The 23,664-nt window shown below is 32.5% G+C and overlaps 4 protein-coding genes and 2 long non-coding RNA genes across 12 annotated transcripts in view; 4 read left to right on the top strand and 2 right to left on the bottom strand.

Annotated features, from left to right (window-relative positions):
* Positions 1–369: 369 nt before the first annotated feature.
* Positions 370–17,941, top strand: LOC122569861 (peroxidasin). Of its 2 annotated transcripts, none has more exons than XM_043731517.1 (6): positions 370–600; positions 1,463–1,815; positions 11,309–11,826; positions 13,295–14,063; positions 14,481–14,826; positions 14,904–17,941. In XM_043731517.1, exons 2-6 carry the CDS (start codon positions 1,631–1,633, stop codon positions 16,956–16,958), a joined length of 3,873 nt encoding a protein of 1,290 aa, XP_043587452.1. In that variant the 5' UTR covers positions 370–600; positions 1,463–1,630; the 3' UTR covers positions 16,959–17,941. The 2 variants fall into 2 exon arrangements, with proteins under 2 accessions (XP_043587452.1, XP_043587451.1); XM_043731516.1 differs by having other exon boundaries at positions 1,434–1,815.
* LOC122569865 lies at positions 2,497–3,538 on the top strand. Its single transcript, XR_006317595.1, has 3 exons — positions 2,497–2,633; positions 2,762–2,828; positions 2,919–3,538. It is a non-coding gene; the product is annotated as an uncharacterized LOC122569865 (long non-coding RNA).
* LOC122569866 lies at positions 6,924–11,289 on the top strand. Of its 5 annotated transcripts, none has more exons than XR_006317600.1 (5): positions 6,924–7,484; positions 7,601–7,761; positions 8,280–8,707; positions 8,806–9,029; positions 9,480–11,289. It is a non-coding gene; the product is annotated as an uncharacterized LOC122569866 (long non-coding RNA). The 5 variants fall into 5 exon arrangements; XR_006317598.1 differs by having other exon boundaries at positions 6,924–7,208; positions 7,309–7,484; positions 8,280–9,029; positions 9,480–11,288; XR_006317599.1 differs by having other exon boundaries at positions 8,280–8,360; positions 8,480–9,029; positions 9,480–11,288.
* On the bottom strand, positions 17,791–18,958 carry LOC122569864 (acyl-coenzyme A thioesterase 13-like). The gene is made up of 3 exons (XM_043731519.1): positions 18,700–18,958; positions 18,192–18,376; positions 17,791–18,112 (listed from the first exon to the last, which is right to left on the bottom strand). Exons 1-3 carry the CDS (start codon positions 18,775–18,777, stop codon positions 17,953–17,955), a joined length of 423 nt encoding a protein of 140 aa, XP_043587454.1. The 5' UTR covers positions 18,778–18,958; the 3' UTR covers positions 17,791–17,952.
* A 165-nt stretch (positions 18,959–19,123) lies between these two features.
* Positions 19,124–21,406, bottom strand: LOC122569862 (diphosphomevalonate decarboxylase). The gene is made up of 9 exons (XM_043731518.1): positions 21,270–21,406; positions 20,852–20,922; positions 20,679–20,746; positions 20,563–20,609; positions 20,351–20,502; positions 20,096–20,263; positions 19,726–20,019; positions 19,488–19,646; positions 19,124–19,408 (listed from the first exon to the last, which is right to left on the bottom strand). The coding sequence occupies exons 1-9, from the start codon at positions 21,319–21,321 to the stop codon at positions 19,265–19,267; spliced, it is 1,155 nt and encodes a 384-aa protein (XP_043587453.1). The 5' UTR covers positions 21,322–21,406; the 3' UTR covers positions 19,124–19,264.
* A 514-nt stretch (positions 21,407–21,920) lies between these two features.
* The window catches only part of LOC122569705 (carboxyl-terminal PDZ ligand of neuronal nitric oxide synthase protein-like), a 38,853-nt gene continuing 37,109 nt past the window's right edge, over positions 21,921–23,664 (top strand). Inside the window, exons 1-2 of one of the 2 annotated variants that reach the window (XM_043731162.1) lie at positions 21,921–22,143; positions 22,540–23,092. The gene's annotated coding sequence lies outside the window, so the exon portion shown is untranslated. Of the gene's footprint in view, positions 23,093–23,664 lie in introns of both variants that reach the window. The other variant, XM_043731161.1, reaches the window with a different exon arrangement.

Genomic DNA, 23,664 nt, shown 5'->3' with positions numbered 1-23,664 from the left:
GTATATTGATCTATAGCGTGGCACTAATTTCGAATTAATAACAAAATTATTAGCTGATTCAATATACATATAATCTGTAGGCACATATATGACAAAAATAATCCTAAATTATCCAATAGTGTATCACATGCAACACTGATTGCGACTTTGAATTATACCCTCATGTTTATGTCAATTTACTCCTCTTGACGTTGAAGCATATCAACTTTGATGCTTAACCTATATTACATTCTTGCTGTATCATAGAGGTTCCCGCATCATCGAGTGTACCCACGTGTGCAGGTAAATACACAAAAAACGTGTAAAAATAAGAAGATATTGAAGGGAGAGGACCGGAGGAGTGGCTCGTGCGAACGAGTGGGGAGAAAGACTCGCAAAGAAATGCTCACGTACGCTTTACTAACGCGCGCAGAGCGGATTGGCGCTGTGCGACTCTAGTCTAGTAGTAGCCGAGCCGCCACGACGAAACGACAACGCAGCGGCGGCGTCCTTCCGCGCCTCTTCATTCCTTTGTCGTCGCTGTTGCTTCGTCCACCGACCCTCACAGACGATATTCGACGGCCGCTAAAGGAATCTCACCGACTGAGCTCAGAAATACGGGTTAGATTTCTCTTACTCTTACATAGTGAAGTTCCTGTGCAGAAAGTGTTTCACTTGGTGGATACCGAACTTGGATAACGACTTGTTTTACAAGGTTCAGAAATTGAGATTTAGGGCAGATTATTTGAAACTTTTAACAAGGAATAATGGAAGTCGAGTATTATGGAGAGTATGCCTAGTTTGAGTTAGTTGAAATTGACTTGGAGTTACTGATTGAATAGATTTGTATTTTGTGTGTTAACATATTTAGAGTCTTATAAATTTGGATTAGATTTAGGTATATACTTGAACTAGATATGTTGTGTATAAGAGGGTAGGCATTTTTTACGTCAAATTGCAATACATCTTATGTATTACTAAAAATATTTTCACAAAAGTCTATTAAAATTTCGTTATTAAGTATGGATATAATCATTAACGTTTATCTGTTATTATATCATTTATCTATTATCAGATCTATCATCAGATCTATTATCAGATCATTTAACATAGGATACCACTAATTTCATAATACTGGTATAAAATTTGGAAAAAAAATTATACTAATAAACAACATAAAACTCTCATACTCAAAATTTCATCTACATAACATTCACTACACCTGTATGCTATTTTTATACTATTACAAAACCATTCTTTCCCATATTTCCTATAATAACATTCTAATGTTGAACTCACATCAATTTACATACCAGATTTAATGTCCAAATAATTCTTCACAAACATCCATTCAAACAAATGCATTCAAAATCCACTGCCAAAGTGTAATAAATAATCCGCCATCCCATATAAAGCCAACATAATGTATAAAATTATACGAATCCTGGCTGCAGGACACTCAGTTCCAGCTCGAACATTACAGGAAAGGTTCGTGGATCTCTGAAACAGAGAGAAGTGAAAGTACCGCGTGGCCAAAGACTGTTGCCAGACGGAGGACGCGTTTATCTCGATGACCAGCACGTGCTAGCGCGAAATAGTGCGGGGAACAACCTTAATAAGAATAAGACTGATCACACGTGGGTACAGCAAGATGAGACTGGTGTTAAGTGTCGTTTGCTCGCTCCTGTTGATCCTGCCATTATCCAACGCGGACCAATGGCAAAACGGGAGGAACGTGGAATGCCCTCATAAGTGTATGTGCTTCGGAAACACCGTGAGATGCATGTTTCAGAAGCTGAACCGTGTACCACGAGTACCAACCAACACGACGGTCCTGTAAGTGACTGCTTCTTTGACATCTATTACCTTTTTCTTCTTTTGTTCTTTTTCCCCTTTCATCGTATAGCTTAGTCCCTCAGAGAGAGATTAATGGTTATATACAAAAATGCATGGTAACCTATCGATGCATACGATGTCCCTAGGCGAATTACAGGGAAATTGGGATACACTAGTAATCGGGAAATATTCACGATGTAGACTGTGAATATTTCTAGCGCGAATGTACGTGGGAAGTGAGGAATTACATTGGTTGTTAGTGTCTAGTGTAAATATGGTCTAGCTTGTATATTTCTTCATTTTTAGAGATTTAGTGGTATCCGTTGGTTATTGGTTTTCCTGTTGATTTAAAAACATTCCTGTTTGAAGTTGAGAAATTTTAATTTTAAGAAATTAAAGATTGAAGATTCCAGAAACTAAACATTTTTTTAGGTATTCTACTATTAAATTTTATCTTTCCTTTTCTTAAATCTTTCTATGTTTATTTTCCTCTTTCTCTTGGAAAAAAATCTCGTCCTTAAATTCAGAACTTGAAAGATACAAGGAATTTGGAAAAGTTTGGAATCCTTGAAATTAATTTGCAAGTATTATCTGTAAATATATACTTGCATAATATTGTATTTCATATATTTATATTATATACTATATGAATCAATAGGAAGTATATACCATCGTAGTTCAGAAGCAGTCAGATAATTAACTCTGGCATGATTAAGAAAAATCGCACAGCAGCGGGTCAATTGAAACTTTATGACGTTCTATGATGATAGACTGTCTTAATGGTATAGAAGCAATAGCTTTTAATCAAAGATATGTACGTAAGTATATTTTTCCAGGTAATTGAAGGATCGCGTTTCATCAAAGATGAAAGGAATCGCGTGTATGTTGTATTAATACATATATCGGATAACCATATTATATACACAGCATGGTTATTGTATTTTAGATTATTCCACGCGAAAAAATCACTCAAGCATATGATAATATGCTTACTTTAAGTCTTCTAGTCTAAGGTATAATATTTCCTACAGAATTACAAATATCTGATGTTTCTAAAGAAAATAATGCATCAACTCTATAAACAAAGATGGTTTATCTTTCAGTTTCCAACATCTTGTGAATTAACACAAAGGGAAGAAGCCACAGATCAATTTAGGTTCTCAGAATCTGTTTTACTTGATGACCTTGTACTCCTTGTATATACGCTTAAATGGTCATATTATGATCTCTTGAACCATCCTTATGATCTTATGATCTCTTCTTGAACGATCAATTTTTACTAAGCAATACTAAGCTAATTTAAAAAAAAAAACTTCTTTTCTTCTGTTCTAGAATAAAATCATAAGACAAATATCAAATAAATTTTGTATTGCATTTAGATTGTTGTAATTGATTTTTTAATAGAATCGACACAATCGAGGTCGTAACAAGATCGTCAATCGTATAAATAATTCGATACCTCAATGCTCCTTTGTATACTGCAGATACATGTAAACGAATACAGTTAAAATAGGCGTGACCGTGCAGCTCACACTATATATAAGAAGCGGACAGGCGGACGTAAATGAATGTTTGAAGAGTGGCACAAAAGTGGATAGCGTAAATACGAATTCTTGACTGCACATGTGCAATCTATTCTCTCCATAGGCTGTACGTGACAAAGTAATTTGTACTGGATTCAGTTTTCGTCTAGTTCCAATAAAAGAACATGTATCAACACAAATTTGGCACTTTTTTAACATCTTTCTTTGGATCTTCTTTTCAAATATGAAGCAGTCTTTCTAAAAATTCTTTAATATCCATTTCAAATAAAATTGTAATTTCTTAAGTAAGAAGTCGTTCCTATTTTGGTGAATTTTTAGTAATTTTTAATTACTTTTTAAGCTCTGTATATAAAAAGTCTAAAATAAACACTAATAGATAGTCGTTATATTTTCGAGTTTCTGAACAATTCATGAATATTTTACAATTTTTTTATCTAATTTTTAAATAGTATGAAATATTTCCAAAAGGTCAACGATAATTAACTTTTTCACAAAAAGATAACGTTTCTTCTTCTTTGTTATACTTCTTTTTAATAGTATTTTCAGAATCTTCCTCAACAAGTCTCTCGTTCTTATCAACATTTCTGGGCATGACATCATCCGTATACATTCTGTAGGAATGGGTATACGTGTATATTGTACGTTATACGTTAATCCTGTCTTCCTTTCCTTTTATAAAACAGACATTAGATTATTTCTTTTGAGCAAGAAAACGAATATATATATTTAAGCGGGCGAAAAAACGATAAGAATATATCTATAGATAATGTTTGCACATCATATATTTTATCAATTTTATCACCCTCATTGGGGTTAAGGACTGTGTTTCGATATTTGTCTCCGATCGCTTTTACCACTTTTTTTCTTGTTAACTATAGAAATGAATGTAAGCTAATGGGTATTGAAATATGAATATAGAAAAATACATAAAAATGTATTTTTAAAAATAAACTTACTTTAAAATTTTTTATATTGTTTTAAATGTATATATACATACACATATAACTCTGGTAACATGAGATCTCTTTCTGTTTAAAGAAATCCTGCTGAAGTGGAGTTTTTTCACATTCAGTTTTAATGCGTGGTAAAATGGCTAATGGTAAAGCTGAACATAAACTGCAAGAATATCGACATAACAATTGAATCTTGTTTAGAATGAGAACGCTAGAATGTTTGCATCGGGAGATCACTGAGACGAGTATACGCTGTAATATTCTTATCTGTAAAAAAATATAATTAAAAAAAATCGCCATTAATTGAACCATTGCCTCTCGGTTAAACCGGGCGGCCTCCTGCATAATAGAATATCGTGAAATAATTTATACTCTTCTTATCAAGCTTAAATACATAACTTGAAACACAATAATCAGTCGATGACGTAATTCTATATAAGTCGAATTTATCTTCTTCAAACTCTTCGTCGTCTTGCGAAAGAAGATATTCTGTTTTAGCCCACTATAACTTTCTAAAGTAATATCTTTATCAAATTGGAAGATTTACTATTTTCATGCTCTATTAATGACTGATAATTATTTTAAAACGGGAACAATATAAGCAAATTTATCAATTGTGTATTTAATTTTTGTCACATAACCTCTAGTGAAAAAATTTAATTTCTTGGTCTTTCTAAAAATGGGTAAAAAGATAATTTAATAAGAACAATGGAAAAGCTTTATGTTACATAATTAAAAGCTCGTTGAACAGTGAAACAAACATTTTAAAAAGAGTAGAAAATTTACATTTTTCATCGTCTACAAATTATTTGCAAACAGAAGTGATAAGCGAGTTTATCAATTATTTAACTTTTATCATATAACCTCTAATGGAAAAAGTAAAAGGATATTTAATAAAAATAATTAAGGAACTTTAGATTATTGAAAAAGTAAAAGAAAAATTCTTTTTAAGTGAAATTCGAAAATCACAAATAACATTCTAGCTAAGTATTTCCTCTTGCAATGGAACTTCTTCCTCTATTAACAAACGAGAATTGCGCAAAATTCTAATCCCGTTCGCTTGTCCACTAGATCGCTATAATAAATTAGTCCTGTCGTTGAACGTCAAATAAAACGTACAAAACAAACAGCATTCCTCGAATTGAAAAGATCTCTGCCGCTTCGTCCACTTTAGCATGATCGATTTCCTTCTAGCGATGTTAAATCTGTTTAGAACAAATTTGTGCAACGAATTTCGTACGATTTCTTCCTCGCTTACAATGAATCGTTTATATTAAAAAATAGCTGACGTTTGACAGATATAGTTAAACTCCTCCGCCCTCTATGAGCATATGAACTAATCTTGACAGCTTTCTTTTAATTGACGCTATTTTCATTAATTTTTTTATTATTACTAATTGTATTGTCTCGTAATAAGGAAAGCATTACAATTTTTAATCTTTTTTTCCTATGTGCTAAGTCCAAATATTGCAATGAGGTAACACTATAATATTTTCAGTGACAGAGTTGGAGTTATCAACTGTTGATTACATGTAGTGTACTCACAAAAGAATTGAGAAAATTGTTGATCCTACAGCATCGGTCCATGAAAAAGATGGATCAAATTACCAACTGCGCAGTTGCGCACTCAAATGCGTAGTCAAAACAGTATGGACACATGTACTTAACTGCCTCTGAAACTATGGCACACACCTAACACAAACATTTATGTAAATCTAACTTTAGACATTGTCTTCAAATAATTCAGTTGCATTCGAACTATGAACCGGAATAGTTTATAGTTTCTTGGATAATAACATAATTTTCTGGTATATAAGTTATCATATTTATACTTCTTGTGATTAGCTATTATTCTGCTGCAGATTTTTATGCATTTTTATGTTGTTACGAACATATCTAAAAAAAATGGAATTTAAGTAGAAATTTATTTCATCTACTAAGTATTATAACAAGTACTCTTTAAATATTCAATAAATGCGTAAATATCTGTGTAGTCTATTTATTATTATTTTATTATATTATTATTATTGTTGTTGTTGTTGTTGTTCTTCTTCTTCTTCTTCTTATTATTATTATTATTATTGCTACATTACAATTTTCTGTTTGTAACCAGCGCAGACACGGAGTGTTTGGAGATTAGTCGTAAAAATTGGTAAAAAAGAATAATGAAGATCTATCAGACTAACTCCCATTAAATAGATAGCATACGAAATAGAGTATGAATAAAATTACTGTTCGTTAAGGGGCTGAATGTTTTTATGTGGAGAGGGGTTCGAATCGCATTTCGATTCATAGGCAATACGATGACTCCTTGATGGTTTCTACTTTTTCTATCGGATAAAATGGTCTCGTTAAGTTCAAGTATCCTTACCAAGACAATGAAGTAGGGTCGCTCGTTACGACGATTAATTCGAGTCTAGTCAAGCATTTGTATAATACAATCAAACCATTGTAAACGTAAATGTTTTTGCACATTTTTAACGAATGGAAATATGCCAATGATATGTTTGAAAATATTAGGTTGTCCGAAAAGTTTCTTTCGTTTCATAAGGTAATATTAGATAAACAACAATTTCTGTTTTACATTATTTTATTGAATTAGGTATGATCCATTTCGTTATATTTCTATTATTACGTTCGTGCATAATTCAATAAACTAATATAAAACAAAAAACATTGTGCGTCTATTATTTCCTTATAAAACGAAAGAAACTTTTCGGACAATCTAATATATTCCAATAAGGGTGGAGCAACTGATCACCAGATGGCAGTAGAGATTATTTTTCAAATATTTTGATAGAGTTTAATTATAACCTATTTCGAGAATTATTTCTAATACAAATAATATGAACATGTCAGAAGAAAAAAAATGTAAAATGATAAATACAATTTTAAGGTAAAGTAACATCTAATGAGGACAAATTGAATAAAATTCTAGAAGTTCATAAGTCGATTTTAGATAAACGAAAGTAATATAGTAACTTTAAATGAAATAGACAAGATGATGGAGGTTGAAGCACAACTCTGAACATGTCTTCAAGATTGATGATAGAAGTTTTTAATCGAAGTAAAACTTTATTTAAAGTGATGTTTCTTAAAGATGACTATAATATAACATATCAAACGAAACTAAGCTTCATTAAAATTTCATATTATGATAGATACTTCACAAGTAAGATTTAATATATTATAAGTAAACTGAAAGTAACTAGAGGCAAAAATTTGTATTTCATACAAATTATTTTCATTGCATTAGTTTTTGTCATAATTAAATGTATAATATTTTAGAGCGGATATTGCTTATAATTTATAACGAAGAAGGAGATAGTGATTAAAAGTTGAGCAAGTATTTTATTAGAAGCTGCAAGCGTTGGGCGTTACACGTAATTTCGTGGACCGAGAATCTTTTAAAATGATGAAATGAACGGTATCCGGATCGATCGGCGCAGGTATACCTATTATGGATATTGACCTGAATATCGAGTACCATTAAGTGGGGTTTGTCCTGACTTCATTGAATAAACACACCTTTGTTAAATTACCGATATGCCTTCGAGATAAAAGTTCTCCCGATCCAGCGACTGCTGTCTAAACAATTAAGTCGTGAATACACATTGAAAAAATTATTCTGAAGTTTATACAAGATACAAGGATATAGGACTTGGAATTATTTGCGATAAAATTATTGGAAAAAACGTCGTAAATATTTTATTTTGTATTATTCATTTTATTTGGAATATCGAATACTTTCGGTTTTAATTTTCCATTTCAATTATTTAACAATTTTTCTATTCCATGATAATTATGAATATTTTAATAATGTTATTATATATTTAATATTTAACAAAGTTGAATGATATATTACTTTAATAATGATTCAAAACAAAATTGTTTTTTCTTATAAATTTAATTTTTTATTCATTTCAATTTCAAGGTTTCAACTTATGTAAAGATAATTATATTTAAGTTACAGCTTAAGTTGACCGAGTGAAGGAAGTGCACAAACAAGAATTGTCAGAAAAACCGCAAACGTTGTAATTCCATATAAGTACGTGTGAATCATGAATAGAACTAATGACAAACTATGACGTCATCTTGATATCAGAATTTGCTGAATAAAATTAAAAGAACATAAATCGAAAAATCAACATTATTGAATATTTTTAGAAATATAACTTCTGAATGTACGCTAATAATGTCACTATTGGCTGTCATAAATTTCATCGACATGATAGGCCTTTAATACAAAATAGCAATAATTTTTTATCGAACCGATCTCATTGATGTCAAATTACGGAGAAAATTATAACGATCGACAGAGTTAAATAATGCCCACCATTAATATTTTATGTCAATCCGAAAGTAAAATAGCAAAGTCATCATGCCGCAGTGAAAGTAAATTTATTTCCAGCTCATTATCATTTTTATTGGCTTCCTTTTCTGCCATAGTACATCGTACGCATTAGATATGTAATTTCCTTTTTATCAATCAGGATGATCGATATTTCCTCTTGGATACTTTACATTAATATATTCCAAGATGAGATCGTGATTTAAGGATGGAAATAGCATTAAGGAAGAAGAACGAAGAAAATGTAAATGTTGACAAAAAGAGAACTACCTTCTATTATAATCTTCTTCTAGGTGAAATGTTGTGATAGAAAATATGGAAGATATTTATGATATTCGAAGAACGCCTAGGAAACGACATAGTATGGTAGTATACCCAACTAGTGAATATTATGATAATTTCTGTATGTTTCTCTAGCTAATATGATTCTTGGTAGAAATATACATAATGTATATCGACAGTTAAAGCTTGCTTTTAGAGTAAAATTTGTTTTCTGTAGAATTGGTGAATTTTACAGGAAAAGAAGTAAGGAGATATAATTGATAGAGTAATTTGTTCAACGAATCACTGCAAATACTTATAATAATTGCTTGAAAGAAGATTACCTAAGTGACTCAGTGTATATTAATATCACACATAAATATTACTATTATATGACTCATAAAGATAATTGGATAATTATCAAATTATCACTATTCACGTCAGATATATTTATTCTCTCTAAATATCAAACAATACCTAAGTCGAATAGTTCATCGGATCCCTCTTTCACTTTTAATATTTTCCACAATTTTTCTTTCCCATTCTTCTTTCCAGGCATAACCATTCCCTCGTCTTTACCATGTATGGCAAGAAATTGAGAAAAACATGAATGAAAAGGTGCACGATGCGGAAAAATAAGAAGCAGAATACAAACGTGGTTGCTTGTGAAAGCTTTCTAGCAGAAGAATCTTTTATTATGCCGTAGTGTGTCGCGAGCAGTCGGCTCTACTCACGGATCGTTCCATTTTCGTTCGTCTGGTCGGTGGTTCGCCACGGAACGAAGCTCTGGAAGATCAGCTGGAGCGATAAAGAGGTTAAAATACAGACGCGTTGAACCGAGAACTCGCCTGACAATTTAGACGGAGGAAATAATGTGCAACGAGTCGAGTAAAATCGTTAATTAAGAGATTCGCACTCTATGGCTCTGGCGATCTTTGTAGCGGTGAATCGTGTAATGATGCCTAACACATTGATTGTTATTGCTTCTTGACAAAATACAGGGGATTTGTAAAATCTATGTTCGTTCGATAAATAATTAAGCATTTGTCCTATTTATAATATCGAGTCACGCTCGCGATTTAATATCAGAATTACTAAAATATAGAGATTTTATACATTTGTAGTATCACATTTTTGGAGATTTTAATGGTTCTTCGTAACACATATGGATAAGGGCTTATTTTTCCTATTGTATTATATATTTTATCATATACTTTTCATTTTAATCCAAATTTTATACTTTAGTCACTGATAGTTCTAATGTTAAGGATCAAATTACAATGAAGAGAAGCTCTGCTTGTATCAAAGATTAATTTTAACTCTTTCCCAAATTTTCAACTCTCTAGTTGAATTTTGAAATGTTAACTCTAAATTTAATTTGCAATTATAAAATTATGGACTATTGAATACAATTTCTATCTAATATTTTAATATCTTTCTTTAAATAAAGTGTTAAAGCAGTAAATAATTAGCTCTGACCTATACTCAGGAAAAAAATTATAAATCAAAGGGTTCATTAGAAGGAGTTGCAATTGACCAACTTCCAGTGGGAATTATTTTGAGTTTCCTCGAACAATCGAGTTAAAGTTCCTTCGTTGGTTCGCGAGCTCTTGTCAAGTCGATTGCGGCTGTAATCGATACTTGGAGCACGATTATTGCTCAATTGTGAGAGGAACATAAGAGTCAGTCGACATAGCGATCTTTCTGCGTAATCTCTGAAATTAGGAGCTTCTTTGCTGTCTTCGGCTCAAGTTTGTAGAATAGATTAAATGAAAGTTTTTGTTGTTCGATTATATGGAGATTTTGACGGGAGGGAGATATTAGATAAAGCAGAACTTAAAACAGATCACAAAATATGTAAGAGTGAGATATAGTTTAAAATACACTGATGTCGTAGGAGAGAAATTGAAGTGATGTCAGAGTATTTAAGACACCTCCACTAAATTCCTACTCTTCCTACTCTTCTCGATCTTCTTCTCCATTTCACAATCTTGATTTTATATACTTTGTATATTCTCTCGCAATTCATAACTTCTATGTTTTTACCATTGCGTCAATTAGTAATTAAAAATATTCCATTGTGGGAAGATGGTCCATCTATTAAATAACTTCTATAATTTATGTATATTACATCTCTTCATATTCTATACTTTTTCTATACTTATAAAACCGTTCTATTATATTAACAAAATTGGATTAATTTCCCAATTTAGATCAATATATAATAATTAAATAGTCTACTTCTATTCTAAATATCCTGTTACTAATATATAATTAAAATATTGTATTATCATTAAACATATCTTATTTTTATCTTATTTGGAATATATTCTTTGTAATTAATATATTTCTGTTACATTAACGAAGCTAAATTAATTTTACAGTGATCTACGATTCAACAACATAGCCGAGATTCGACCTGGCTCCTTCCACAGTCTATCCGACTTACACACACTTCTATTGAACGACAATCGCATCAAACACCTCTTACCAAGAACTTTCGAAGGTGCATCAAACTTAAGGATCCTCTATCTGTATAAGAATCGTTTGGAACGAATTTCACCAGGGGCATTTTCTGGCCTGCCAAACTTAGAACAATTATATCTACATTTCAACCATCTGAAAGAAATTAGAAAGGGCACATTCAATGATTTGCCATCGTTGGAGAGACTTTTCTTGCATAACAACCTACTGCATCATCTACCAGCGGACGCTTTTCACAATGTGGGACCCATGACGCGTCTTCGTTTAGATAGCAATGCTCTCGTTTGCGACTGTAATTTGGTCTGGCTGGTGCAGAGGCTTCAAAACAAACCATCCGAGATGGCAGCCTTTTGCCAGTCGCCCAATGAGATGAAGGGAAGATCGTTGACAAGCATGTCGATGAACGATTTTCATTGCAGTTGAGTAATTGAACCATCCTTATTACACCTGATCGTTGAAACGATAAGAAAATGTAGGGTTACATAGATCTAGGTATAGCACTAAAGTTACGATACATAGTTTAGGATTTTTTTCGTGAAAAGAAATGAAGTCATTTTAACTTTAGTATGGGTAACAAAGTATTGAAACTTATTTGACAATTTTATTTGCAAGTAATTAATATTGAAATAACTAAAAAATATTGCATATTTCAGAATTTCTATTTATCAAAAAATAAGGAATAGAAATACACATATAAAGAGATGAAAAGTGGATAGATATAATAATTAGTTCAAACGTAAAAGTAATTTAAATCTGCAAAATATTTTGTTGGATATTTTAAATAGTTGAAAATCACGTGGTTAAAATTTGAGATTTCATACATACGAACAAAAAGATCGAATGAAATAAAGTACAAACAAGAGGAAGTATCAACCACTGCGCTCCTTTATGGCTCTCGCGAGACGCATCGCTCTTAATGGCGTTAAGAGAACTTTGTTTTACGACATTAGAAAATATCACGGGTTACAGTTGGTTTTTACAGTTAGAAACTTTTTAGTGAGAAAGTTAATTTGCTGATGGTGATGAAGACAAAGTGGGGAGAGTCTGACTGGGAATGACACGTCTGTTTTCTCGATTATCCTCGATTACCTAGTCACACATGTTCGATGAAAGGCAAAAAGTATATTAAGTATAAAAACAAACATCATTCTCTTGTGTCTATTTAAAGAACACTCTGATGTGAATTATTTAACACAATTATGTCAAACTGTCTAATCATATCAGTTTCAAATTAGATCAGAGTGAAAAACACGAATCATTTTACATATCTAGACAACTACAAATAAACTTGGCTACAGCTACACGCATGTACCAGTTTTTAACAGATTGACATTAGTACCTTTGGTAAATATACCAACCATGCCTAAATTGATTTCAAACAGTTCAGCTACTCCCTTTTTTAAACGCAATTAAAAATAAAAAAATTTATTTAGTATTAAACAATTTTTTAAAACTATTATTACTACATTTTAGATTAAAGTGAGAAATTGTAATCAATTATAATTTTTGTTAATGTAATTGTATGTAAACAAAGTTAACAAAGTAAGAAAACTAAAAGCAAAAAGAATTTTAGTTATTCCAATATTATTTGCTTAATGTAGAGTTATAGTAAGTAAAATTTTTAATAATATAGATGTATATTATTTTATGTATATATTTAATAACATAGATAAATAAAAATCTCCAATAACATAAATTTACATAAGCAAACAAAGATCTCTAATAACATAAATCTACATAAGGGAACAAAATTTTATTATAGAGAGTTAAAAGCAAATGAAAAATTTTATCCACTCCAATGTTACAAACCATTAATATACCTACTAATACGATTATACAATTATTTAACTATAAATTATTCTTAAATTCTCATTTTCGTTTTTCAGCTGAGCCACGTATAATGAACGGTCCCCAGGATGTAGAGGTCAGGCTGGGAGGGACCATCAGCTTCACCTGCGAGGTAATAGGAGACCCGATACCGGAAATCAAGTGGATGCGGGACTCTAATGAAGTATCCGCCGATGGGAACCGTTATGTGATCGAGGATGATGGAACATTAGTAATATCAGATGTAACGGAACAAGACACTGGTGAATACGAATGCATGGCCAAGAGCGAAATGGGCTTTACGAAATCAAGAAAGGCCAGAGCAGTAATCACAGTATCACCATCCTTAAGATTTACCGAGTTGCCTGAGTCACAAACTGTCCAAGTTGGAGTAGATGCTTCTTTTATCTGTAAAGTGGATGGTCGTCCTGCACCAACTATTCATTGGTGGAGAAATGGTCAAAAATTAGACGTTGGTGGTCGTATCGCCATAGAAGACGAAGGAAGTTTGTTGAGAATATTTGCTGTAAAAGAATCAGACTCAGCTAGATACGTTTGCCAAGCGAAAAACTCTAATGGATACGCTGAAACAAGCGCGGATCTGAGGGTAGTAGATGAGTCTTATAGTCCTCCTAAGCTAACGTATGAGCCACGCGATATGGAGGCGGAATCTGGGGCCATTATAGAAATCCCCTGTAGAGTAGAAGGCTTTCCTAAACCCGTGATACAGTGGAAGAAGGATGGTACAGCTGTTGAAGGGTCTAGATTTCGTGTATCGCGCGGGGGAAGTTTGTATCTTTATAATGTTACTGCTGCCGATACTGGAAGGTGAATTTTGATACTTTTTATTAGCATTTCTTGTGTTATTTATTTAAAAAATATAGGAAAATATTAAATGATTTATGATCTATAACCTTGAATAGAATATAGTAGAAAAATCCAGGAATATATGAGAATAGACATAAATATTGTCATAACTATGACATATAGATGAGTGTAGGAAAATTTACTTTAACAAAATGAATAGACAAACTAGTGCCTTTTCAAAAAATGTTGAAATGACAAGGGGTTATTATGTAATAACCACTAATAATATTTTGTAATATAATAGACGAGCTAAAGTAAATTTGATAGTAGTGTAAATTTGAAAGTAAAGTAAATTTTTAAATGCAACATCTTAACGGGTTTCTGATATTGCGATGTATGTTTGTTTTCACCATCATAAGTCAAGAATTGTGTATATAGATATGAATGCTCCGCCGTGAACCAATATGGTCGAGCAACCGCCCAGGCGTTGGTACGCGTTCGCCAGCCCGAAGCAGCAGATATTCTTGTGATCAGAGCCTTTAAGGATGCAACCGAGGAGATCGATCGAGCCATAAATAACACGCTGATAGATCTTCTTAGCGGATCTGCGCGGACGAATCCACTGAGACTCGCGCGGTTTCCAGATGCAGTCGGTCGTGCAGCTGCCAGACCTGCTGAAATTTTCGAAAGAACGCTCGTAAATATACGACGAATGGTAAATTCTGGCCTGAGTGCGAACACCAGCACTGAATTCCGATATGAGGAAATTCTAACGGCGGAACAGGTGTGTTTGAGTTATGGTTTAGTTAATTTTTGTATAATAATATTTTAAGTTATTAACAAATTTCAACCATTCCATAGGTTAGAGAAATCGAAAGGTTATCTGGATGCACAGGCCACAGACATCGTCAGAATTGTACAAACATGTGCTATCACAATAAGTACCGTAGCATAGATGGCAGCTGCAACAACTTACGACATCCAACCTGGGGTTCTTCCTATACTGGATTCCGTAGAGTTTTACAACCAATTTACGAGAATGGATTTTCATCACCAGTCGGTTGGGAAAAAAATCGCCGTTACTATGGATATCCGAAACCTTCTGCGCGTTTAGTTTCCACAACGCTAATAACCACTCATAACGTAACTTCAGATGGTGGAATCACGCATATGGTAATGCAGTGGGGTCAGTTCATGGATCATGACTTAGATCACGCTCTTCCATCAGTTTCTAGCGAATCATGGGATGGCATAGATTGTAAGAAGTCTTGTGACAATGCTGCACCTTGCTTCCCTATGGATGTTCCACCTGGTGACCCTAGAGTCAATAATAGAAGGTGCATCGATTTTATTAGAACGAGTGCAGTTTGCGGTTCTGGTGCAACCAGTTTATTATGGGGCAGTCTCACTCCTCGAGAACAATTAAATCAGCTAACCAGCTACCTGGATGCCTCTCAAGTATATGGTTACGACGATGCCTTAGCCAGAGATCTCCGTGACTTGACCACAGATCATGGTCTGTTGCGAGAAGGGCCTGCAATTCCTGGCCATAAACCTCTCCTGCCATACGCTAATGGTCAATTCGTCGATTGCAGGAGAAATCCTGTAGAAAGTTCGATCAATTGTTTCGTAGCCGGAGATATCAGAGCTAATGAACAAGTGGGCCTTCTAGCAATGCACACGATATGGTTACGCGAACATAATCGCATAGCTCGTTCTTTACGTGATATGAACCCTCAATGGAATGGGGAAAAATTGTATCAGGAAGCTAGGAAAATCGTAGGTGCAGAGATGCAACATATTACATATCAATACTGGATACCTCATGTATTTGGTAGAACTGCAGAAGAACTTTTAGGTTCGTATCGAGGTTATGATCCTAACCTCGATGCTAGTATCTCCAACGTTTTTGCTACCGCAGCTTTAAGGTTCGGTCATACATTGATTCAACCTCAGTTGCAGCGTCTTAACGAATCTTTTCAACCGATTCCCCAGGGTCCTCTTAAGTTAAGAGACGCCTTCTTTTCGCCGTGGAGATTGGTCGAGGAAGGCGGCGTGGACCCTCTTATGAGAGGAATGTTTGGCACTGCCGCAAAATTGAAATTGCCCGAAGAAAATTTGAACTCAGAACTGACGGAACAATTATTCCATACTGCCCATGCGGTAGCTTTAGATTTAGCTGCGATGAATATCCAGCGGGGCAGAGATCATGCACTGCCAGGTTATTTAGAATGGCGACGATTCTGCAATATGTCTTACGTTGAAACTTTTGAGGATCTAACCGGTGAAATTCGCAGCGCTAGGGTTAGGCAAAAATTAAAAGAACTGTACGGTCATCCCGGGAACATAGATGTCTGGGTTGGTGGAGTACTGGAGGATCAACTGCCTAATGCCAAACTAGGACCACTCTTCCAATGTATTTTGTTAGAGCAATTTAAACGTACTAGAAATGGCGACAGATTTTGGTATGAGAGTCCGACTGTTTTTAAACCAGAGCAACTCGCACAGATAAAACAAACGAGCTTAGCTAGGATTCTATGCGACAATGGCGACAATATTAACAGAATTCAACCGAATGTATTTTTACTGCCCGAAGGTGATAATAAATTCGTCACCTGTGATGATATTCCATATGTGGACTTAAGAGTTTGGTCCGAATGTTGCGATGGATGTGAAGATCAGAGTAATACAATTTTGAGATTCAGACGTAGCGCAGCCAAATATTTGCCATCGCAAAATAGTTTCTCTCTGAAGGATACAAGTACACAGAGCCAGAGTGAAAAAATAGAATATTTAGAGAGAACAATCGAGGAAACTGAGCAGGAGTCTAGAAAGGTTATAGATCTTGTAGAATCCTTGTCTCATAAGATAAAAGAACTGAGATCACTTTTAGAGGACGTGAAGAAATCGAAGTAGAGCAATAGACGATGTGCCATTGTTCCAACGCGCATCCAATTTATCTTAAATTCGCTTCGTATTAGAGATTCATTAACGTTGCACGTTTATTACTGTATATACACGAAGTATAGAAGCCCAATTGGATTTAGGAGATTAGCTGTTTATTGCTCTCCTGTCAGATTCGAATTCGTCATTTAGATATCTGTTATTATCTCTAGTCTCATATTTGATACATTAATGGTACTAAAAAGAGCTTAATGGTATTTATAGAAGCAATAATAGAGCTTAAATCGCACTGTTGTCGATCTTCCACTTTTATCATTTTTGAAGCTGCAGAGAGTCACATATTGCTTTAATGGCATAATATAGATACATTTCATAATTGATTTAAGTAAAATGATAAAAATATTTTAATTGTATTCTATGCAATAACATTTTTTTTTTTTAGCAATGAAAAGATTTACATATCACCTTGCCTTCTTTCCTTTTACGTAGATAGTACATAAATATTGTATCAATTTAATGATATGCACAAAATAATTTTATTAACAAGTTCTATATTTAACACAAAGTTTAAAGAAAAACGAACCATAAATACATTTACTACTTAATATGTACAGTTTTGATATTGATTACTGTTATGTTGAACGCTTACATTTCTATGATCCTGTGCCATGTGTTTGTTTTATATTATGTACATGTGAGCTCCTAGAAAATTTGTAGGAGTATTGTAGAATGTGTTTATTGATTCATTTCAGAAAGATCTAAACCTTTGGAAATATGTATTAAATAGAAATATTTAAAGAAAATTAAGGATAGACCAATGTTTGAAGGATATCATAATGCAGCATCCAGTAAAGAAATTGTATTCACTTGTGTAGATATATAAACATATACACACTATATACACATTGAAACATTACTGGAACATATTCAGGTTTTATAATATATCCGTGTACTAAAGTATTCTGTTCATTAAATATTAACACTATACAACAATATATGTACTGCTTTATTTCTGTCCAACAAATTTTGTGTGCCGTCCATGAGCAATTACATGTTTTCCCTCATCTTTTGTAATATCTACTGCAAGAAACGCTAGTGTTTTTCCAGCACGTACAGTTTTGGCATCAATTGTTATCAGGTCTCCAGGAAGGGCAGATTTCATAAACCTATATATTAATTATTATTATTATATTATAAGCAGTTATAAATATACATAGCTCATGTTATAATTATGGATATACCTACGTAATATTTAAATCTACTGAGACACCTGGTAAATTATTTCCATGTGTCATTATCGCATATGTAGAAACACAATCAATTAGCGTACTTGTAAAACCACCATGCAAAGTACCACCTAAGTTTAAATGCTCCTCAGATACGATTAATTGTGCTTTACAATTTCCATTTCCTGCTGAAATTATTTGGAGCTGTTTAGAAAAGAAGTATAAAATTATTTCACAATAAGATAAAAATGAACTTATTGTTATAATATTTAATTTTTATTCAATTAATTGTAATTTGTTAGGTTGTCCTAAAAATTTCTTTCATTTTATAAGGAAATAATAGATATATATTATATTATACCATATTATATATTATATAAAACAAGAAACGTGTATCTATTATTTCCTTATAAAACAGAGGAGACTTTTGGGTTAACCTAATAATATATATATATTTATTGTATTTTATGAATTGCTATTATATGCACTTAGAAGAAAAAAGATCACAAAACATTGAAAAACATTACTTTTTGTAAACATTGTCCGAAATTAGGCGTTTTAAGAACACGTTCCAAAACTGATGTAATCAATTTTGTTTTACACATCTTGCGGTTTGAATATTTTACGATTTTTCATTTAAACTTTTGTGATTTTTACAACAAAACGTTGTACACTTTAGAGCGTCTTTATTATATTCAGGAGAAACAAAATGTTAATTAATAACTTATTGAATTTCTAAAATTTTGTACATTATGTTTGAATAACCTATACTTCAATAAATAAACAGCGGGGTAGCACACTTTTTAGGTAAATATAGGAATGGGAACGAGTAACAATGCTCAAAATTTGGCTACTAATTAACACAGAAATAGAATTTTATATTTTACCAGATTATATTATGATCTATTTTCAAAAATTTATTTTATTATAAAATATAACATAATATAATAATATAATACAGCCAACAACTATATCCAAATAATATGAACAAGAATACATTTTCCATTATATAATAAATGCATCCATCTACAAATTACAATGAATTAGAATCATTTTCAATAAATAATTGAAATACAATCCATTTTTAGTAACTTAACTAATAGGCAATCCTTCTTTGTTTAAAAGATGATCTTTGGGATCCTCTAAATACTTAGGACCATTTCCAACTTTAGTGTAAATAATATATTTAAGAGATTCTGGTGCTTGTTTTTTTGCATTAATGTTATTAAATAGCTCCTAAAACAAATTTAAAATCATTTATTTTGGCATAGATCAAGTGACATGTAATTGTTATACAATAATAAAAAATATTTACTGGCGAATCTATAACTTCATTAAGAGGTAACCCTCTCCTGTAGTTTTCTAAATTAATTCCTGGTGGGTAGAAATGATCTAATACTCCCACAAATTCTGGAACATTCTCTTCCAAGAGATACAGAGTTGCATTTGGTCCTGCATCAAAAGTATATGCAACCTAAAATGAGTAACATATTTAATTAAAATATTAATATATATAAATTGAAGTTGAAAAAATTGATGTTTCATATCAATACCTTTACTTCATTCACAGCTTCATTATAGGCATGAACAAGATCAACAATGGCATGTGAAATATCATTCATATAAACAAATGGTGGATATGCATCCAAACATACTGCATGCATTTGATTTGAATCTTTCATTGTATGTTCAGCAAATACTTTAAAATCTTTTTCTACAATTGCCTGTTCCATTCTCTTCATTCTCTCAGGAATAACATGTTTTATTCTGTATTGTACAAGATCAGATGTTTCCATGGTTCTTTTCATTCCAACTGAACTGGAAACTTTTTTCTTTGCATCATTTACCTGATACAGAATATTTAGTCATAAATACATTTAGTATAAAACATAAGATAAGATAAGAATTAAAACTAATACACACAACTAATATTAAAATTCTCATTTCTGGCCAATGAGAGGCAGGCACAATTTGTTTTGCTATGCTGTCAGCACCATTTGATTCAGAACCCATATACCATCTTACAAAACCTCCCATAACACTTCGGCATGCTGAACCAGAACCAATACGAGCTATTGAACTAATGTCACCCTAGAAATCAATATCTAAATATGTAAAAATTATACAGATATAACATATAGAATTATAAAGATTATAATTATGTTAACTTTGCAATACCTCTACTTGATATAGTTTAGCAAGAGCTGCTACAAGGCAAGCATATCCTGCTGCACTAGAAGCTAAACCAGCTGCAGTTGGAAAATTATTTTCTGAACAAATATGAATTTTCCATTGATCTATATGATTGGAATTTCCTGCCCTTTTCCTAACTAAAATAGTATGCTTTATTATTTAAAAGATTTCAAGATTTCTTTAATATAATTACATACTTTGTGTTAAACAATTTTGCAATCTAGGATTCTTGATATCTTCTTCCCTAAAAAGTTATAAAATTTTTTTAAAATATACCCAACTTCTCTATGGTAGATAATTATGTAACACTTACTGTCCATTTAACCAGATCTGATCCTTTTTAAAAGTTGGACTGATCATTACAGTAGTTTTTGTGTGTAGCTAAAATTTAAAATGGATCAAATTAAAATATGCCATTTGCATTTATTATTTCACTAGATATAATAATATGTCTAGCTAGATATAAAAAATAAATTGTATTTTTACATGATCTGTATCTAAGGTAGCACTAATGGAATCATTTACTGGCAAGATTAAAGTTTCATCTCTCTTTCCCCCTGTAAAAGAAAAATTTATATTTCTAGATATATTTGAATTTCAAAAAATCGGAAACGTCGTTACAAGTACAAACAGTATAGTACAAATTTATCCTATTCATATGCAAAAATAAAAATTAGACTTTTTAAACGTAATATATTATGTTCAGTTTTTGTAACATTGTACTTTGCAATACATCAAATTTGAAATTCAAAACGATAGTCATGTGAATAATAGATATACGGAAACATTTATCTCTAATACCTTTTAAAATAAATTAAATAGTAAATATAATTTAATTATTATAATAATTATATTACTGTACTGTGATTATTTTAAAAGAAAAGAAAAGCAAAAGAATACATACAATATTTTATAACGGCAATATTGACGGATGCGATACATGTAACGGTATTCATTTTCTCATCTCCGTCGACTACACTTCTACTGTACAAATGACTTTGAACTCCACGCTCATAGTATTCATACTTGAAGAAGCATAAACTATAAGCTAGATAGATAACCACATATCCCAATTTGTTACGATCTATTTTCTATCAATTCGTATTTTAATATTTATTTATTTCCTATTCCTATTTTATATTGCACAAAATTTCAAATTTTCGTGTTTTAAAACTATATCTTTTCATTTGCTACGTGTAAGCTACAATAATATTTAAGTGACATAATAACTTTATGTATCAGCAAGAGAACCTTTATATCTATATTAATATCAAATAATATTTAAATTTATTGTTTGCTAATTTCCTACTTCATGTTTTATCTATTTATTTTATTTATTCATGCTTTGTGTTTATTTTATTCATGCTTAGTAATTCGTTTTTAAACGCTCATCGAATATGCACCACAAACTACTTCCATCATACCGACGCTACTAACAATACGTTTCGTAGTTTCTCTCTCAGATGGCGTTACTTCATGATCGCATTCCCGCTTCGTACTCGAGAAGTCGAGAGTAATATTCAAGCCAGCCGGTTTTCAGTGTGATGCCGGTTGCGTTGACGGTGGGGGTGATTTGCACGGTCCTCGGAGGGCTGTACGAACCACGATTATACACGGCGGGCACGGTGTATATTCAAAGCGCGCGCTTATTCCTTGGGACAGAACAACGAAAACTAGAATAAGAACAATGTGAGTGTTATGAAGAACTATTAGACTTCCAAAATATTCATCGATAACCAATTCCATAGAAAGTACCAAGGAACGAGAGATACAATGTGGTGAGTCGAACATGGTGTATGAAAGGTACCACTCGACGTTATTAAAAGACGATGCGAAAGTAGTGGTGCGATTCGAATGATATTCTGTCCTCATCCCTTCCTCGTTATCTCGCCTGCATTTACAGCGAACTTATGCATCGTCGTTTCCTTTCTCTGAGCCCCGTTCGAGTTAGCACGCGGTTTCATAGCTCTGTTCGCGTCATACCAAAGAGACTTAAGAGTTCTGACGTTCACCGTAAAAAGAAGAGAGGAATTTAGTCCTTAACTGTTATCCGTGGGTCATGTAGGTGACCACAATAAGTTACATTTCTTAATATTAAAATATACATATATTATATTTTTATTCGATATTGTATACTTTTATGCAAGAAAAATTATTAATTATTTTCATCTTAGATATAAAATATTAAATAAAATAAAATACTTTGAAAATAAGTAAAACTCTACTACAACGATACACATAGTTGAGGGTTAAGAGGAACGAGGGAGAGGAAGAAAAACAAAGAAGAAAGAAAAAGCAGAAGAGAGAAGAGATGGTAGGAATGGATGCTAGTGGCACGTAAGATATACACGTAGAATGATCAAGTGGTCGTATTGCGTGGAATAAGACCACGAAAGACATAAAGGTGTTCCCGTGGGACGTCTGGTGGGTTACGGTGACCGAGTCACTCTGTCATCTGTTTCCAAGAAGAGAGAGGTCGGCGATCTGTTGTGTGTGTTAGTGTACGATCGCGCGGCATGGGGCATCGGTGTTGGTCCTTCACGAACGGCGGGACCTGAATGTGTGCATATTTCTCCTGGCTGACTGGCCTGCCTTCCATCGTTAAGCTGCATTCACAAAGGGAGCCGATTTTCGGGCAAGGACCGTGTCTCGGTCGTTCTTGCCGAGAACGCGAATCGAATTGGTTAATGAGGACTATCCGGCTTCGACCGTCCAATCAGCTAACAGGTAACATTTTTATGCGTGGATATATTGTGACGTCTTGTTCTAGCTATCTTATCATTAGCCTGTGGATTTTTGAACAAAAATGCATAAAACATATATGATACAGAAAAATATATAAAATATCCGAAAAATAATATTCTTTATAATATTTAATTTAAGAAAATCAAATTTCTGCGTAGACCCGTATTCATGCGTATTCATGCAAATATGAAGCTGCATAAAAATCCGCAGTCTACTTATTGTATCATGAAGCTGTATTATTATAATGCTTTATTAATGGAAAGTGATATAACTTCAGTTATTTGTATTTAGTATAGAGAAAATGAATTATTTACTAATTGAAAAAAGTGATTTATTACATTAAATAAATATAACCAATAATGATACAGGAATAAGTATGAAAAATATCAAAGTATCTTTCTTTAATGGGGAAAATTCTCCGTATATTATCTGGTTATTAATTAAACGACGTAACAAGTTGGTGGACTTTGTTTATATTATTGATTTTATTTGTTCTATGAACAATGCTTTAGAGAATGCTTTGGAGTAATGTTTCTTTAATTGGTCACAGGTGA

Source organism: Bombus pyrosoma, linkage group LG7, assembly GCF_014825855.1.
Source record: "Bombus pyrosoma isolate SC7728 linkage group LG7, ASM1482585v1, whole genome shotgun sequence".
Lineage (NCBI taxonomy): Eukaryota > Metazoa > Arthropoda > Insecta > Hymenoptera > Apidae > Bombus > Bombus pyrosoma.
Note: the sequence above shows the minus strand (reverse complement) of the source record. Positions and strands in the feature narration are given on the sequence as shown.

Excerpts from the sequence above, each read along its gene's own strand:
- LOC122569861 (XM_043731517.1), top strand. The coding sequence starts at position 1,631 with ATGAGACTGGTGTTAAGTGTCGTTTGCTCGCTCCTGTTGATCCTGCCA. Across the intron at positions 11,827-13,294 it reads GATGAACGATTTTCATTGCA|CTGAGCCACGTATAATGAAC; the intron begins GTTGAGTAATTG and ends TTCGTTTTTCAG. Across the intron at positions 14,064-14,480 it reads ACTGCTGCCGATACTGGAAG|ATATGAATGCTCCGCCGTGA; the intron begins GTGAATTTTGAT and ends TTGTGTATATAG.
- LOC122569864 (XM_043731519.1), bottom strand. The coding sequence starts at position 18,777 with ATGTGTAAAACAAAATTGATTACATCAGTTTTGGAACGTGTTCTTAAA. Across the intron at positions 18,377-18,699 it reads TCGGACAATGTTTACAAAAA|CTCCAAATAATTTCAGCAGG; the intron begins GTAATGTTTTTC and ends TTTTCTAAACAG. Across the intron at positions 18,113-18,191 it reads TCAGTAGATTTAAATATTAC|GTTTATGAAATCTGCCCTTC; the intron begins GTAGGTATATCC and ends ATTAATATATAG.
- LOC122569862 (XM_043731518.1), bottom strand. The coding sequence starts at position 21,321 with ATGAATACCGTTACATGTATCGCATCCGTCAATATTGCCGTTATAAAA. Across the intron at positions 20,747-20,851 it reads CTACCTTAGATACAGATCAT|CTACACACAAAAACTACTGT; the intron begins GTAAAAATACAA and ends TTTAAATTTTAG. Across the intron at positions 20,610-20,678 it reads CAGATCTGGTTAAATGGACA|GGAAGAAGATATCAAGAATC; the intron begins GTAAGTGTTACA and ends ATAACTTTTTAG.